The 12,960-nt window shown below is 48.8% G+C and overlaps 1 protein-coding gene across 1 annotated transcript in view; it reads right to left on the reverse strand.

Annotated features, from left to right (window-relative positions):
- The window catches only part of TLL2 (tolloid like 2), a 122,211-nt gene that overhangs the window by 27,918 nt on the left and 81,333 nt on the right, over positions 1–12,960 (reverse strand). The window contains exons 8-10 of the mRNA XM_049646453.1: positions 10,606–10,730; positions 8,006–8,121; positions 2,588–2,690 (exon numbers count right to left, since the gene is read on the reverse strand). Of these exons, the coding sequence (XP_049502410.1) occupies positions 2,588–2,690; positions 8,006–8,121; positions 10,606–10,730 (344 nt within the window). The remainder of the gene's footprint in view (positions 1–2,587; positions 2,691–8,005; positions 8,122–10,605; positions 10,731–12,960) is intronic.

Raw genomic sequence — 12,960 nt, forward strand, 5'->3', positions numbered from 1 at the left:
CGAGTCTACTGCGTTCCTGGCGGGGTTTAGGGTTGCCAGATTTCGCAAACAAAAGTAGAGGAAAGCCAGTTAAATTTGAATTTCATATAAACAATGAATCATGCATTTTATCTGACGGTCCTACGGGGATATCCTTCTCAGATTCAGCAGTCCCCAGTCCCCACTCCCCAGGACCAGGGCATCTGAGTTCTGGTCTGATCTCATCTGCTAGCCAGCTGTGTGGACTTAGCAAGTTGGTCCACACTCGTGGAGCGTGTGCTCTCCTGGTGAAGGTGTGGGATAAGGGACTCTAAGATCCCTGCCAGGTTAAGGGGTCTGTGATTCCATGTTGTCATCCCAAATCCTCCCACACAGCCCCTTGAATTATCTTAATTATAAAATTCTACCCGAGTGCATTCTTGTAAAAGATGTAGAACAATCCAGAAGTATACAAACCAAACCATTTCCGGGCTTCCTTTCTCAGAGGTAAACACCGTCCCCCTTGCAGTCCCTTCTCTATGTGTGCTGTATTAAACAAGTGCACACGCACATACACACGCACATACACACGCACATACACACGCACATACACTTACAGGGAAGCAGGAGCATTTCCTGACCCAACACATGGGGATTCTGACTCGGTAGTTTCCCAGGGATCTGTATTCACAGAAATCTGCCCAGCAGATGCTGATGTTCAGCCAGGTTCGGGAACCTCTGCTACCCAGAATGCCCTGCTCTCTCTCTCTCTCTCTCTCTCTCTCTCCCCCACACACCCAACACCCCCCGCCACACCCAATCAGAGCTACCTGTAAAGCCACACCTCCTTCTGGCTGCTGGCATACCCCGCATCTGCTCACAATAGAGAGGAAGCAGGAGTGCAGGACAGGCAGCCTCCACCCTGCCATCGGGTGACAAAACCCATTTGTCCTACAATATACACGCTCGTGTCCATGGTTGGCTTGCCTACCTAGGCTGTGCGCTCCCCGACTGATTCCTCCTAATGGGGGTAACCTGGTACCCCTACTCAGAGCCTGCTTTCTTCAGCACGAGTAGACACAACTTCCTATCCATCTGTAGCTCTGGAAATTTCCACTCGTGGTCCTCTGGATAGAAGGGGCGTGTGTGCTATTCCCAACGAAAGCTGGCCTGGCTGAGACCTTGTGGCCATACAGAGCCTGGTGTCTGCCAGGCCCCTCAGACCTTCTGCTCCCATCTCTTCCGACCTACCCGGAATCTGATGTGAAGTCAGGCTCGGTCTGGCCGTTTAACTCCCCAACTTAGCTCTCCCCCTTCCCTCCTGTTTCCATCTCTGGTCCGCTGTCCCAACAGCAGCTCACGCCCAGGCCAGCCATTCACAGCATAACCAGTGTGGCTGTTCTGCCCACATGAGGATATGCCAGGGACAAAGATCTCACTGAGGGCTTAGCCTTGGCAACCCGGAAGCTCACCTGGGACTGCTCTAAAAATGAGAACAGCCCCACTATCAGCCAAAACCCTTCCATCCGGCTCCTTGCAAATCTGCTTCTCTCTCTGGCTCCACCATGGCTGTCATTTCTGAGTGAGATGAGTCCCTCTGTCCATTCCCAGGACACCGATGCCATAGGCTCTCTATACACTCGTCTTTCTGGGTCACCCACGGGACATTGCTCTTCTGTAACCAGTCCTCAATGAACTGACCTTTCATCTTATGCCACCTGCCCACAGCCTCCCACTGAAAGGTCTAAGCTGCCTTTTCACGTATGAGTTCATGCACTGTGCATCTCCCAGAAAGGATACATGCTTACTGTAGAAAAATTAGAAAATATAGCTAAACCAGGAACACAGAATAAATTTTTAAAAATATACTCCATCATCCTGAAATAACCACTGTTATTTATTTACGCCTATAATTCCACTTGATATTTATACTGTAGATCACAAAATGGCTTCCTCCAGTTGAATCCAACCTACACATGTTTTAAATAATTTTGTTTTGAATAATCTGGGTCAAGATATTCACTGTCCACTCCGCCACACTCCCCACCACTCCTTATTTTAGTATGCCGACCCCATCTTACTCAGGTGTGCCTTATTTTCAAGGGCATCTGAGTTTGCAAAGCCTGCAAAATATACATATGAAGGTATTTTTATGAAAGTGGAATCCAATGGCATTTTCCAGTTGGGAACACCTTTTTGTGAAACAATGCACAGCGAACACCTTTCTGTATCAATAAGTAGTCACCTCCAACTTTATTTTTAGTGGCTGGATAGTTTTCCACTGGAAAGATGTGTCGCCAGTGCCTCAGCTAACCCCTACTGGTGAACATTTAAATTGTTTTCCATTTTTCCCGCTCCAGTGAACATCCCCATCGCTAGAACTTTGCACACTTCCTTCATTGGTTCTTTAGGATAAATTCCAAGAAGTAGAACTGCCGGGTTGAAGGGCGGTCTCAGTCCTAGAAGCTTTTAACGCGTGCTGCCAGGTGGAGTGTTCAGAGTTTTACAACGACACGGGCTCTTGAGAGCTTCCTGTGACTGCTGTCAGGACGGGCCCCTCCGCACATTAACAGCGTCCCACAGAACAAGCCGATCACCCCTCTCCCAGGGCTTTCTAAAGTCAACTCACCCAACAGGGGGGCTTTTCTCCAGTAACCATCCCGGACCTCCACATAGTCATACCAGCACAGGCGGCTTTTAAACAAATCCATGGAGGTGAAGGTTAGGACGATCTGTAAAGAGTTACCGGAAAAGTGAGTTGTGGCCGTGGAGCCCGAGGAGTTTTGAAGATACATCTTGCATGCCAGTGTTCTCACATTACCCGTTAGCATACAGCGCTCTGAGACCACAGAAGGAATGTCCTCACGAGGACACACTCACAGGAAACCTTGTGACGTTAAATAATAAACCGTAAGCAGGATGGGGAGTAAACAGAGGAGATGGGTCCTCTGGTTCTGTCTGGGGAATAGCTTGAGCTTTTGAAGTCACTAGGTGGTTTATAGAAAACAGGATGCATTAAAAAGATGGGCCAGGATGCCTTGAGACTGGGGATTTAGAAGGAGGTAAGGGGTCAGTGAAGTTCAGAGATACGGAAAGATCTTATAACATCATCAATCATTCCAAAGGGCCTGGGGTTAGCCTGAGTACATCTGAGCACCACTGTGAGCAGTGTCCCCTCGGCCATGACCTCACTCTCAAATAGCCTTCTTATAGTTAGTCTGTTCGTTCGTTCGTTCGTTCATTCATTCATCTCACCGTTGTTAGCTGAACACCTACTATGTGCCTGTCTGTGTTGGCTGATTGAGATAGAAAGATCAGCAAGACAGGGTTCTTGCCTTTAGGGAGCTCAGAGAGCACAGATGCATCAGGCCAATTAGAGCACTCTTGAAAAAAATGTTGAAAAGAGACGGATGGACAGAAAAGGGAATTCTGTAGCCCCAAGGAGGAAGACATAAATGCTGCCTGGTGATACTGGAAAAGGCATCTCAGAAGAGGTGGCATTTAACCTAAGGGGAATAGGGGCCCAGCGGACAGAGACAGGACAAGAGGGCATTTTGGTGAGAGGGACTGACATGAATAAAGGCAAGAAGACGTCTGGGGAACGGTACTGTACATCAGAGCAGGTTGTGGTTTGTGTGTCTGGAATGAAGAGGCAGGGGGGTGAGGAGGAGTGAAGGCCAGGGAGCTGGGGCTTCAGATGGACTAGGAAAGAGGTTTCAGCTCTTCATGGACATGGTGAGCCCATTCAGTGGATGCCCCCGTCCACAAAGAGTGGAGGGAGTTGAGTGGCCCTGTGGACTCAGCACACAGGTGCTGTTCCCACAAACCTGACACCCTTCCAGCTTGGGGCGTCCCTGACAGATGGCCCAGAGCAGAGCTCAGGCGTGCCCCCCCTTCACCCCCATCAAGCCCCGCCATGTAGGGTGTCCGCACCATGTCTGCTGTGCTCAGAGTGTCCCTGCTCCATCATTTCTCAGCTCTTTTCGCTCACTGGGGCCCCACCCTGGCTGCTGCAGCACTGACCCTGTGCCTTAGCCCATTCGGGGCCCTCATCCTTAGCCAGTTCATCTCTCTCCCCCATCCACCGGCCACTTTCTTTCACATTTAGACAGCCCCAGGTCCCTCTGTCTCTAAGCAAACCCCCTAGACTGGAGGGCTGCAGGTCAAAGGTTCCGGTGCCCTCCCAGCCAAATTGAAAGGACTGTTATTTATGGGCTCTGTTCTCCGTGGCCCCTCTGCTTTGAACCTCCTGTCTCTGGGTTTCACCACACCTGCCCTCTCCCCGCTCTCTGGCCTCAGCTGGCTCCTGTCTTCCCTGCTCCCCAGGGACTGTGAGAGCACCTCAAAATGGCATTTCCCTTCCAGCTTCCCTGTCCCTAAGTGGCACCGGTCAGCCAGGTGCAACCCTTCGCGCTTATCTCCACTTCGCCCTATTGTTTACCCCCTATGCCCACAGACGTTCTTCCCTTAACTTGTCTGTGTCCCCTGCTGCAAGCCAGTCTCACTGCCCCTTCAACACCGCTGCCTGTGTTGTACCTGCGGAGAGGATTCCTGAACTCCTCCCTGTCGTGCCCTGAGCCATTCTTCACAGTAGGGCTTCTAGATCCATCCTGCACTAGCATCTCATATTTATTAAACCTCTCCTACTCTCAGAAAACTTCAGTAGCTCCCCATGCCCTCATCTCATAAATTAACCTCTCTGCTTACCTTCCAGAGACCCCAGAGTCCATCCTATGGGACCTCATTTCCCAATGTGCGTTGGCATATCCATGCTAATGGAACCTTCCCCAGGCCCAGCTCAGGGCTTTCTGCCTCCTCCCGGAGTCCCTCTCTGACTGCCAAAATGGACATGGCCTTTCCCTCCTTGGGACTCCCCCCTCTCCCTTTCATAGTGACTGCAGGGCAGGTGTTTTTAGAATCAGGAAGATCTGGATACCTCAGCTCTATCACTCACTAGCTCTGGGATCTTGGGAAAATACTTGCCCATTTAGATCTTTAGTTTCCTTATCTGCGAAACAACGTGCACACCATTGGTTACCGAGGGGGCTGCATGAGAAACTGTATACTGAGTGTATAATGAGGTCTGACACATAATAGGCACTCAATAAAGGCACTTTTAAAGAATCAGGCCTTACTGAGTGTATACTTAGTGCACCACAAACCAGACACACTAAGTGCTCTTCACAGGCTGCCTGTCTTAATTAGCCTTGCGAGTTTCTCCCCGAGCTTCCTTTGGGCCAATCCCTCCCAATGTTCGGGTCTCAGAACAAGTAGCACCTTCTTCCACAAAACCCTCTGATCTCCTATGAAATGAAGAGGCAGTACCAGAAAATAACAGGCCAGCCCACCTCCTGTATTGTACAGTGTGTGTGTGTGTGTGTGTGTGTGTGTGTGTGTGATGTCACTCTTCTTTCAAACTAGACCAGTGGTTCTTAACCCTGCTCATGAATTAGTACCACCTCAGAAGTTTAAAAAATACTGCCCCTTCTTCAATTAAATCAGACTCCCTAGAGGTAAGGAGGGACCTTAACTAAACTCTAAGTCTCTTGAAGACAGGGACTGTAAATTAGATTTCTTTTGTATGTCTCACAGAGTTCACGTTCAGGCAGAGGACTCAGTAATATTTACTAGCCGGTTGTAATATAATTACTTAGCTTTTTAAATTCTTCAGAAAGAAAATGTTATTACAACTTCCTTGGTAACACATTCAGGATCAAAATGAATGGGGTAATTATTCAGGTTAATTACTTTAAATATGTTAGGGAACCATAAAGACCATAGGGGAAGAGGTGATAAACAAGAGGTGATACTTGAACCAATCAAGTTTGCTAATTACTAGCAGCTCTGGGGAAGGCTGGGAGAAGCAGAAATGGAAATAATTGGTACAGGAATTTCAATGAGGTATATTCTCTCTGCCCCCCAGTTAGCAGTAATAATTAAGACTTGATGAGTCTTATATAGTTCAAACATATCACATAGCCTCTGCTATTTAGGGAAATTCAACAATTTGGGGCTTTCTGGATCACTTCCTCCTCCTCCTCCTCCTCCTCCTCCTCCTTCCTTCCTTCCCCTCCTTCTCATTAATGCCTCCATCAGGCACAGGAACAGAACATGCACCTGAGGAAGACAAATCTGCAGTCTCTCAGGCTCAAGATGATAACCACACTGTCCTAAATTCTTAGAGCCCAGAGGAAGAGTTGTACATGTGGGTATTGTACGTGAAAATATACACACGTGAGCATGTGTGTGTGAATGCATGTTCAAATGCCTATTAGCCTGACCCCTTTGTGGAATAGTATAGGATGATGGCTAAGCATCCAGCTTCTCACCTGGATTCAAATTCCAACTTTGCCACAAACTGAGTAGCCTTAGGCAAGTCCCTTTCCTTACCTGAAAAACTAATGTGGGAATAGCACCTATCACACGAAGTTGTGAGGGTTAAAAGATAATCCACATAATAGGCTGAGAATAGAACGCAGCCCATAGAAAACATTTAAAGGGATGCTTTTTAAAGTTATGAATTAGGCATACCTGAGGATTGGCTACAAGCACCTAACAATCCATCACCCCACAACACAGTTGCAGATTTCTCACTTGGCCACCCACCCACTCACATGCCCATTCAACAAATACTTTTTGTGTGTCTATGTGCCAGGGGCTCTGTTGGGTGGCTGGAGACCTAGGGGTGAACAGTCTCTGTCCTCAATGAGTTTAGGTCTTAGAAGGCAGACAGCCCAATAAACTAGCAGTCACGATATTGTGGAATAAGTTATGGCAGGTATGACTAGAGGGAGTTAGGAACACGGGATAGAGGGGGCATCTCAAAGACAGCTGCACTTGGTCTGAGACAATCTGAAAAACCCTTAGATTTGTAGGGAGGCGTAGTAAACACACACACACACACACACACACACACACACACACACGTTTCAGGAATGCAGAAGCCCCAGTTCCCAGTTCTATATTTTACTGTGAATTTGGTCAATTTTTAAAAATGTCTGAGCCTTGGTCAGCTGAGTGGCTCAGTCAGTTGAATGTCCGACCCTTGATTTTGGCTCAGGTCATGATCTCATGGTCATGAGATCAAGCTCCGTGCTGAGCATGGAGCTTTCTTAAGATTCTCTCTCTCCCTTTCTTTCTCCCTCTGTGCCTCCCCCACTCATGCTCTCTCTCTCTAAACAAGAAAAATGTCTGAGCCTCAAATTCCCTATCCATATAATGGATATCAGGAGATGCATGTGTGGTAGGGTTGAGAACATACCACCCTTGGACCAGGACGAAAGAGGCCTCTGTCCTGACCCAGCTCTAGGGGGAATATAGAGGGTATCATGGAATCTTCTGACCCAAATGCTTGTGCTCACTCAGAGCGTGCATAGCTCCTAGACCTAACTCCAGGTGCCCTGGATCCTGGAGTCCCCCGTCCAAATAGCCCCGAGCGCCCTTCCAGAACATGCAGAGATCTCTTCCCTGAATCCATCCTCCCGAGGGCAGACAGCACACCTAACCAGTCCACTTCTGCTGGAGGGGCAGCCAAAGAATAGCTGTTTGCAAGGTAGGAGTGCAGAATGTTCAGGAGCGTGGGCTGGAGTTTTGCCACGGCTGCTCCTGAGATGAAACCGGGGGCTGAGAAGAGAAGGAGGGGCCAGCTGTGGGTTGAGGGCTAGCTTGCCCCATATTGCTACCTTCCAGAGCAGCATTCTGAGGTGTCGAGGAACCCTACACTGGACCCTCGCCTTCCGAGGCATTCTGATGGTGTATTTACCAGGGGAGAAGGACACAGTCTACTTTGATTTACAGACTGTTCGCTTGATTTACAACTCATGTGGACATTTAGCTTAGAGGCCTCCATTTGTATGGGTGATCCTGGTTGAAAGAAAAAAATAATAAAGAATTAAGAAATAAAGAACTAAAGAATGTTAAGCAACCTAGCACAGCACCTGGGTGCTCACAGCAGCTGCTATTACTACGGTTAATAATAGTACAATCCCCCACACCTCACACAACCCAAAGAAAGCTACGTCATTTCCTGAGGTGGTTTCACACCTACCTTTTCCCCTGGAGTGACCGATATCCTCCAGACACAGTGGGAATAAGAAGGATAGCCATTTGGGAAACCAGGTGCGGAAAAGTTTCCTGTTGTGTCCTGCAGGGTCTCCCCACACGCTGTGCAAGCAAAACAACAACTGTGATTCTGGCCCACACACTCCCCACCTAAGCAGCTCCCTGCACCAGGCCACTGAGAAAACACACCGCTTGACCAGCCAAAGCCCTTGGAACGCATTGGCGAGAAACCGGTCAGGCAGATTGATGATGTTTTCTGGCTAATAAAAGTGAAAATAGGGTCCGGGACGAGAACGTAATACCCAGGCGTTTCTTCTGAGGCTCCCAGGATATGGTGGGCAAGTTTCCCAGCCTTGCTGGGCCTTAGTTTTCTTACCTGTAAAATGGACAAGACCTGCCTGGAGGGTTAATGAAATGGCACATAGTGAGTGGTCCACACATAGCAGCCATTATATTATGACTGACAGGGGCGCCTGGGTGGCTCAGTCAGTTAAGCCTCCGACTTTGGCTCAGGTCATGATCTCATGGTCTGTGAATTCGAGCCCCGCGTCAGGCTCTGTGCTGACAGCTCAGAGCCTGGAGCTTGCTTTGGATTCTGTGTCTCCCTTTTTCTCTGCTCCCCCGTGCGCCCCCCGCCACCACCCCCCCCCCGGCTCCTGCTCTCTCTCTCTCTCTCTTTCTCTCTCAAAAATAAATAATAAACATTAAAAATATTTTTTTTTAAAGTACAAATAGGTGAAGCGACAAGAAAAAGAAAACACTTTGAAACACATTTCAGGTATTAGTTTGAATCTGGCCTCTTCTTTTTTTGCTACCTATTTCTGAACGAGCAACCAAATAAATAGTCAAGAAAACAGAAAAATGACCAGAGGTATGGGAAGCTGGGCTACTCTACATTAGACCATCCCACCTTTGAATGTTGGAGGGTTGTCTGGTCCTAAGTCTAGAAGCTAGTTCTTACGTATGTGAAAAATATTTCCTCCAATTTGTCCTTAAAAAGGAAGTATCTGTAGGAGTAAGCTCGGGACCCGTGGCTTCCTTACCTCCTGCCCCCTCCTGATTCCAAACCCAAACCCCTCCTCCTATGGGGTTACCCCAAAGTGTGGAAACATATGCATCTCTTCCTACATGCAATTCACCCTCCACTTGACAACTACCCCCCCTTTCAGTTACTACTTGAAATTACTGGAAGCTGCAGTTTTGGAGCCACAGGAAGGAATACTGAAGAGAGGCCCGTCATCAGCCTCAGGAAATCCTGGATATTGGGGCTTCGATATCATGTTACTGAACAACTGCCAGGCATCATGAGGATTATGCCCGGCAGTCAACACCCCCAAGGGTTCCATGGAAATTATTTTAGAATAATCATCAACATTCTGCAAGAATAGATGCATTACTATATGGCTCCATGGTATTTACCAGCTGCCTCCGATCCTTTTGGGAAGTAAGAGCCATATACATTATAACTAAATAAATACTATGGCATTTCCCAGGGAATGCTATAAGGTTTCTCTTTCAATTCAGCAAGGTTATATGATACGTGTGACCTGCATTTCAGCCCTAACACCCCCCCAGATGACTAATAGCTGGATGGACATATTTCTTAGAGTTTTGTGATGGACCAAACCCCACCCGGCCCTTTGCGTGCCCTGTGATCCCACTTAGCAGGGCAATGGGATAGCCTAGGTTTTCTAATATGGCGCCTATTTTGAACATTCTGTCCCATGATCAGACCGTGTGTCTGGTCTGGGGCATTTGGAAAATGTTACTGGACCTGTTAGCAATGAATTTCCTTCTTCCTCCCCAAAGTGCTGAATTGAATTCTCTCCGCTCAGTGGTAAAAACCTGGCTGCTCTAACTAATGCTTTGCACTGAAGCTCAACAACTTAAAGGGTCAGTGTGAGCTCACTTCCAGGGCTGCAGGCTGGGGGAGGTGGTGGTGATGCTGAACCAAGGGTATGGAAGGCAAAGAGGGCAGATTCAAGAGGAGGGGCCTTGCGGATGAGCAGAGAAACAGACGTCTCCTCAGACCCTGGTGTACTGTCCAGTCTTTGCTGGCAGATTTCTAGCCGATGACCAGAACCCTGGGAAGCCCCCAAGACCATAGACGTAACCTCATTTACAGCACTGAGTATTTGGGAAGCTGACTCCCACCCTCCTTCATTCACTGTCTTCCTGCAAAACCCTTGGTTTTTGTTTTGCCAAACCCACATCCCCTATTCCCACAGGAAGGAGAGGAGATTTTGTAGTTACAGGGTACGCACTGCATCAGGCCCCCATTCACTGTTGTTCCACTATCCTTCTTCCTCTTCAGAATATCAGGCCTTTGCCAGAGAATTCTGAGGATTCTGACACATTAAACTGTGAGCTCCAAGACCTATTATTCATGTCACTACTGACAGTCACCTCTGCACGTGGGCCTCCTACACTGTCTAAAACCTCCATATAGTAGATACCAGAAATTATAGCAGCCTCTCCATGTTCTCCAAGCTGTTTTTCCCAGCAAGGGGGAATGTTGGCAAAGGATGGCTGAGTCATGCTCCGTGGGTGCAACAGAGGCCCCGGGACTCCCCGGGATTCAGTTACCTGGGCATTTGTACAGCTTCCTGGCTTGCGCTATGTCTCCCTGACTGAGCCGCACGCGCTGACCAATGGTTGGCCTGACGCCATTGTCGTCTCGACGGGGGAGGATGGTGTCTAAGAAAACTCCTCTACAGGAAGAAAAGAGAAAGAGAAAGGAGAAAGAAAAGTCAAGGCTGGCTGGCTGGCCGGGCTGGAACTTACAGTCTTCATTTCCTTGCCCATAAGCCCGTTGACATCCCCAGCCTCTGGATGGCCTCTCTGTAGGCCAGTATGACTGAAGACGTTGCTTCACTCGTCCTGGCATGTGGGTATTCCGTTTCATGAGCGGCTTACTCACTTTCCAATGGGAAAATGACTCTGCCAAGCTTGCCAGTCTGCCCTAGTCCACTGGCTTAGGGGCTTCCTTACCGACACGTACTGTGCATTTCCACAAAACCCCTGCCAGGTCCAGGCCCTGGGGCCGCCACATCCTACAACTTCAGGGAGCACCATTCAGAGAGACTGAGGTGTGAGTGGTGCCCCCCGGAGTTGTGCAACAGGCATTACTGAGCATGGATAAGTCTTGGAGGGGCCCCACAGGGAGCCTGGGGACCAGCACAGAGTGAGGCTCTCAGGGGCTGGTCAGTAAGTGCTGCTTGACGGGCTGGTGAATAATGGGAATCAGAGTTTGGGGGCCTTTCTGGCAAAGGGGATAATCAGATGGAAAGTGAGATGAATGTAGAGAACAGAGTTGAGAGAGTCCTAGTCTAGAAGTTTCTATGTAAGGCCTGGCTCCGCCACCTGGGTGAGCTTAGACAAGCCCCTTCCCCTCTCTGAGCTTCAGTTGACTCCTCTAACAGTAAGACAGTGGCCTAGACAGTCACAGCAGCCCTTCCCAGCTCTAAGCATCCTATTCTACTCCCACGTGAATGAAGTCTAAAATGACCAAGTCAGGATGCCCAGCTGAGTACTGGCCCTATTTACATCTCCATGATGTGGGTGTGGTTGACCCCTTCCTGAGCTTCCCTCTCTGCTTCCAGACCCCCAATGAGGGACCCCTCCTGGAAGGTAGGGTCTCCCTTCAAATCAGCTCCTTCTCCAGTTACCAGTTTCTTCCCTCCCTTTTAACCAGGTTTCTGGAAACAATGGATCCCATTCTCTGTCTAGCTGCCCACATACCATTCACTTTTCAATGCAATTGCAATCAGACTGCACCAGCAACGGTCAGTGGTCACCAACTAACTGACAACTCGGATGGACACCTGTCAACCCCCACCTGCCCTCTTTTACAGCACTGCCACTTTTCTGCTCCTTCCTTCCTCAGACTCTCTTCCCCTGGTGTCCAGGGCACCACTGTCTCTGTGCGGCAAGTTAGCATCCAAGTCTGCTCCCCACTCCATGCTTTCCCTTGGGAATCTGCCCTCTTCCTCTCTCCCTTCTCCTGCTCCACCTGCAACTCTGGGCTTTAGCTGATGCCAATAGACTCACAGAGAATTCTCTGATTCTGACCCCAGAACCATCTGCTAAGCCCCAGATGCCTGGCGACCCCTCCACTACACTGTCATGTGGGTCTCATATCCATGTTCGTTCCATGACTCTTGTCTCCCAAGAGTGAATCTGAAGGCACCATGGCACCTTCTATCGTGCCTTGAATCTATGCCTTCCTCCTCATTCCAGAACACTGCCTTAGCTCAGGCAAACAGCATCCCCTTTCTGCATTCTTCCATAGCTTCTTACCTGGTCTCCCTCCCTGTAGACTCAGTCAGCTCTATGTTGCACCCACAACAGTGCAACGTGATTGTCCGGAAATGCAAGGGCAGCCTTGTGTCCTCTCCACTTAGAAGCCTCCACTGATGTCTGATCACCACCTGGATCCCCAGGCCCTTGGCTCACTGGCCTCTACCTTCCTCTTCAGCCACTTCTCCTGATACCTCCACCCCTCTTGGTAGCTTAAGCAACACCGAATCTCTGATAGCCCCAAACATACCCTTACGCAGGCTGTCCTCTGCGGAGGCTGCCCACTGCCCATCTTCTTGTCCACTAGCAAACTCCTGTTCATTCACCAAAACCCCATCAGATGGCTTTCCCTCTTAAAAGTCTTCTAGAACCCTTTTTATCCCTCCTTATCCTGAGTTATTCATTCCCTCCTCTGGGCTACCTCTTGGCCTTATTTGTCTAGTCTCTTCTTATCATACTGTATTGTCTTTTTTGAAGGGTGAAGATATTTGTCATCTCTGCTAAATAGTAAGTTCCTCAAGCAGAGAGACTGAGACTTTCATCTTTATGCCCTTAGGGACTGGAGCACAACAGGTCAAGAAATACTTTTTGAATTAAATTATGTAACCAAGGTAGGGCAGTGTCTTCAAAAAATTTTGCAAA

Source organism: Panthera uncia, chromosome D2, assembly GCF_023721935.1.
Source record: "Panthera uncia isolate 11264 chromosome D2, Puncia_PCG_1.0, whole genome shotgun sequence".
Classification (NCBI taxonomy): domain Eukaryota; kingdom Metazoa; phylum Chordata; class Mammalia; order Carnivora; family Felidae; genus Panthera; species Panthera uncia.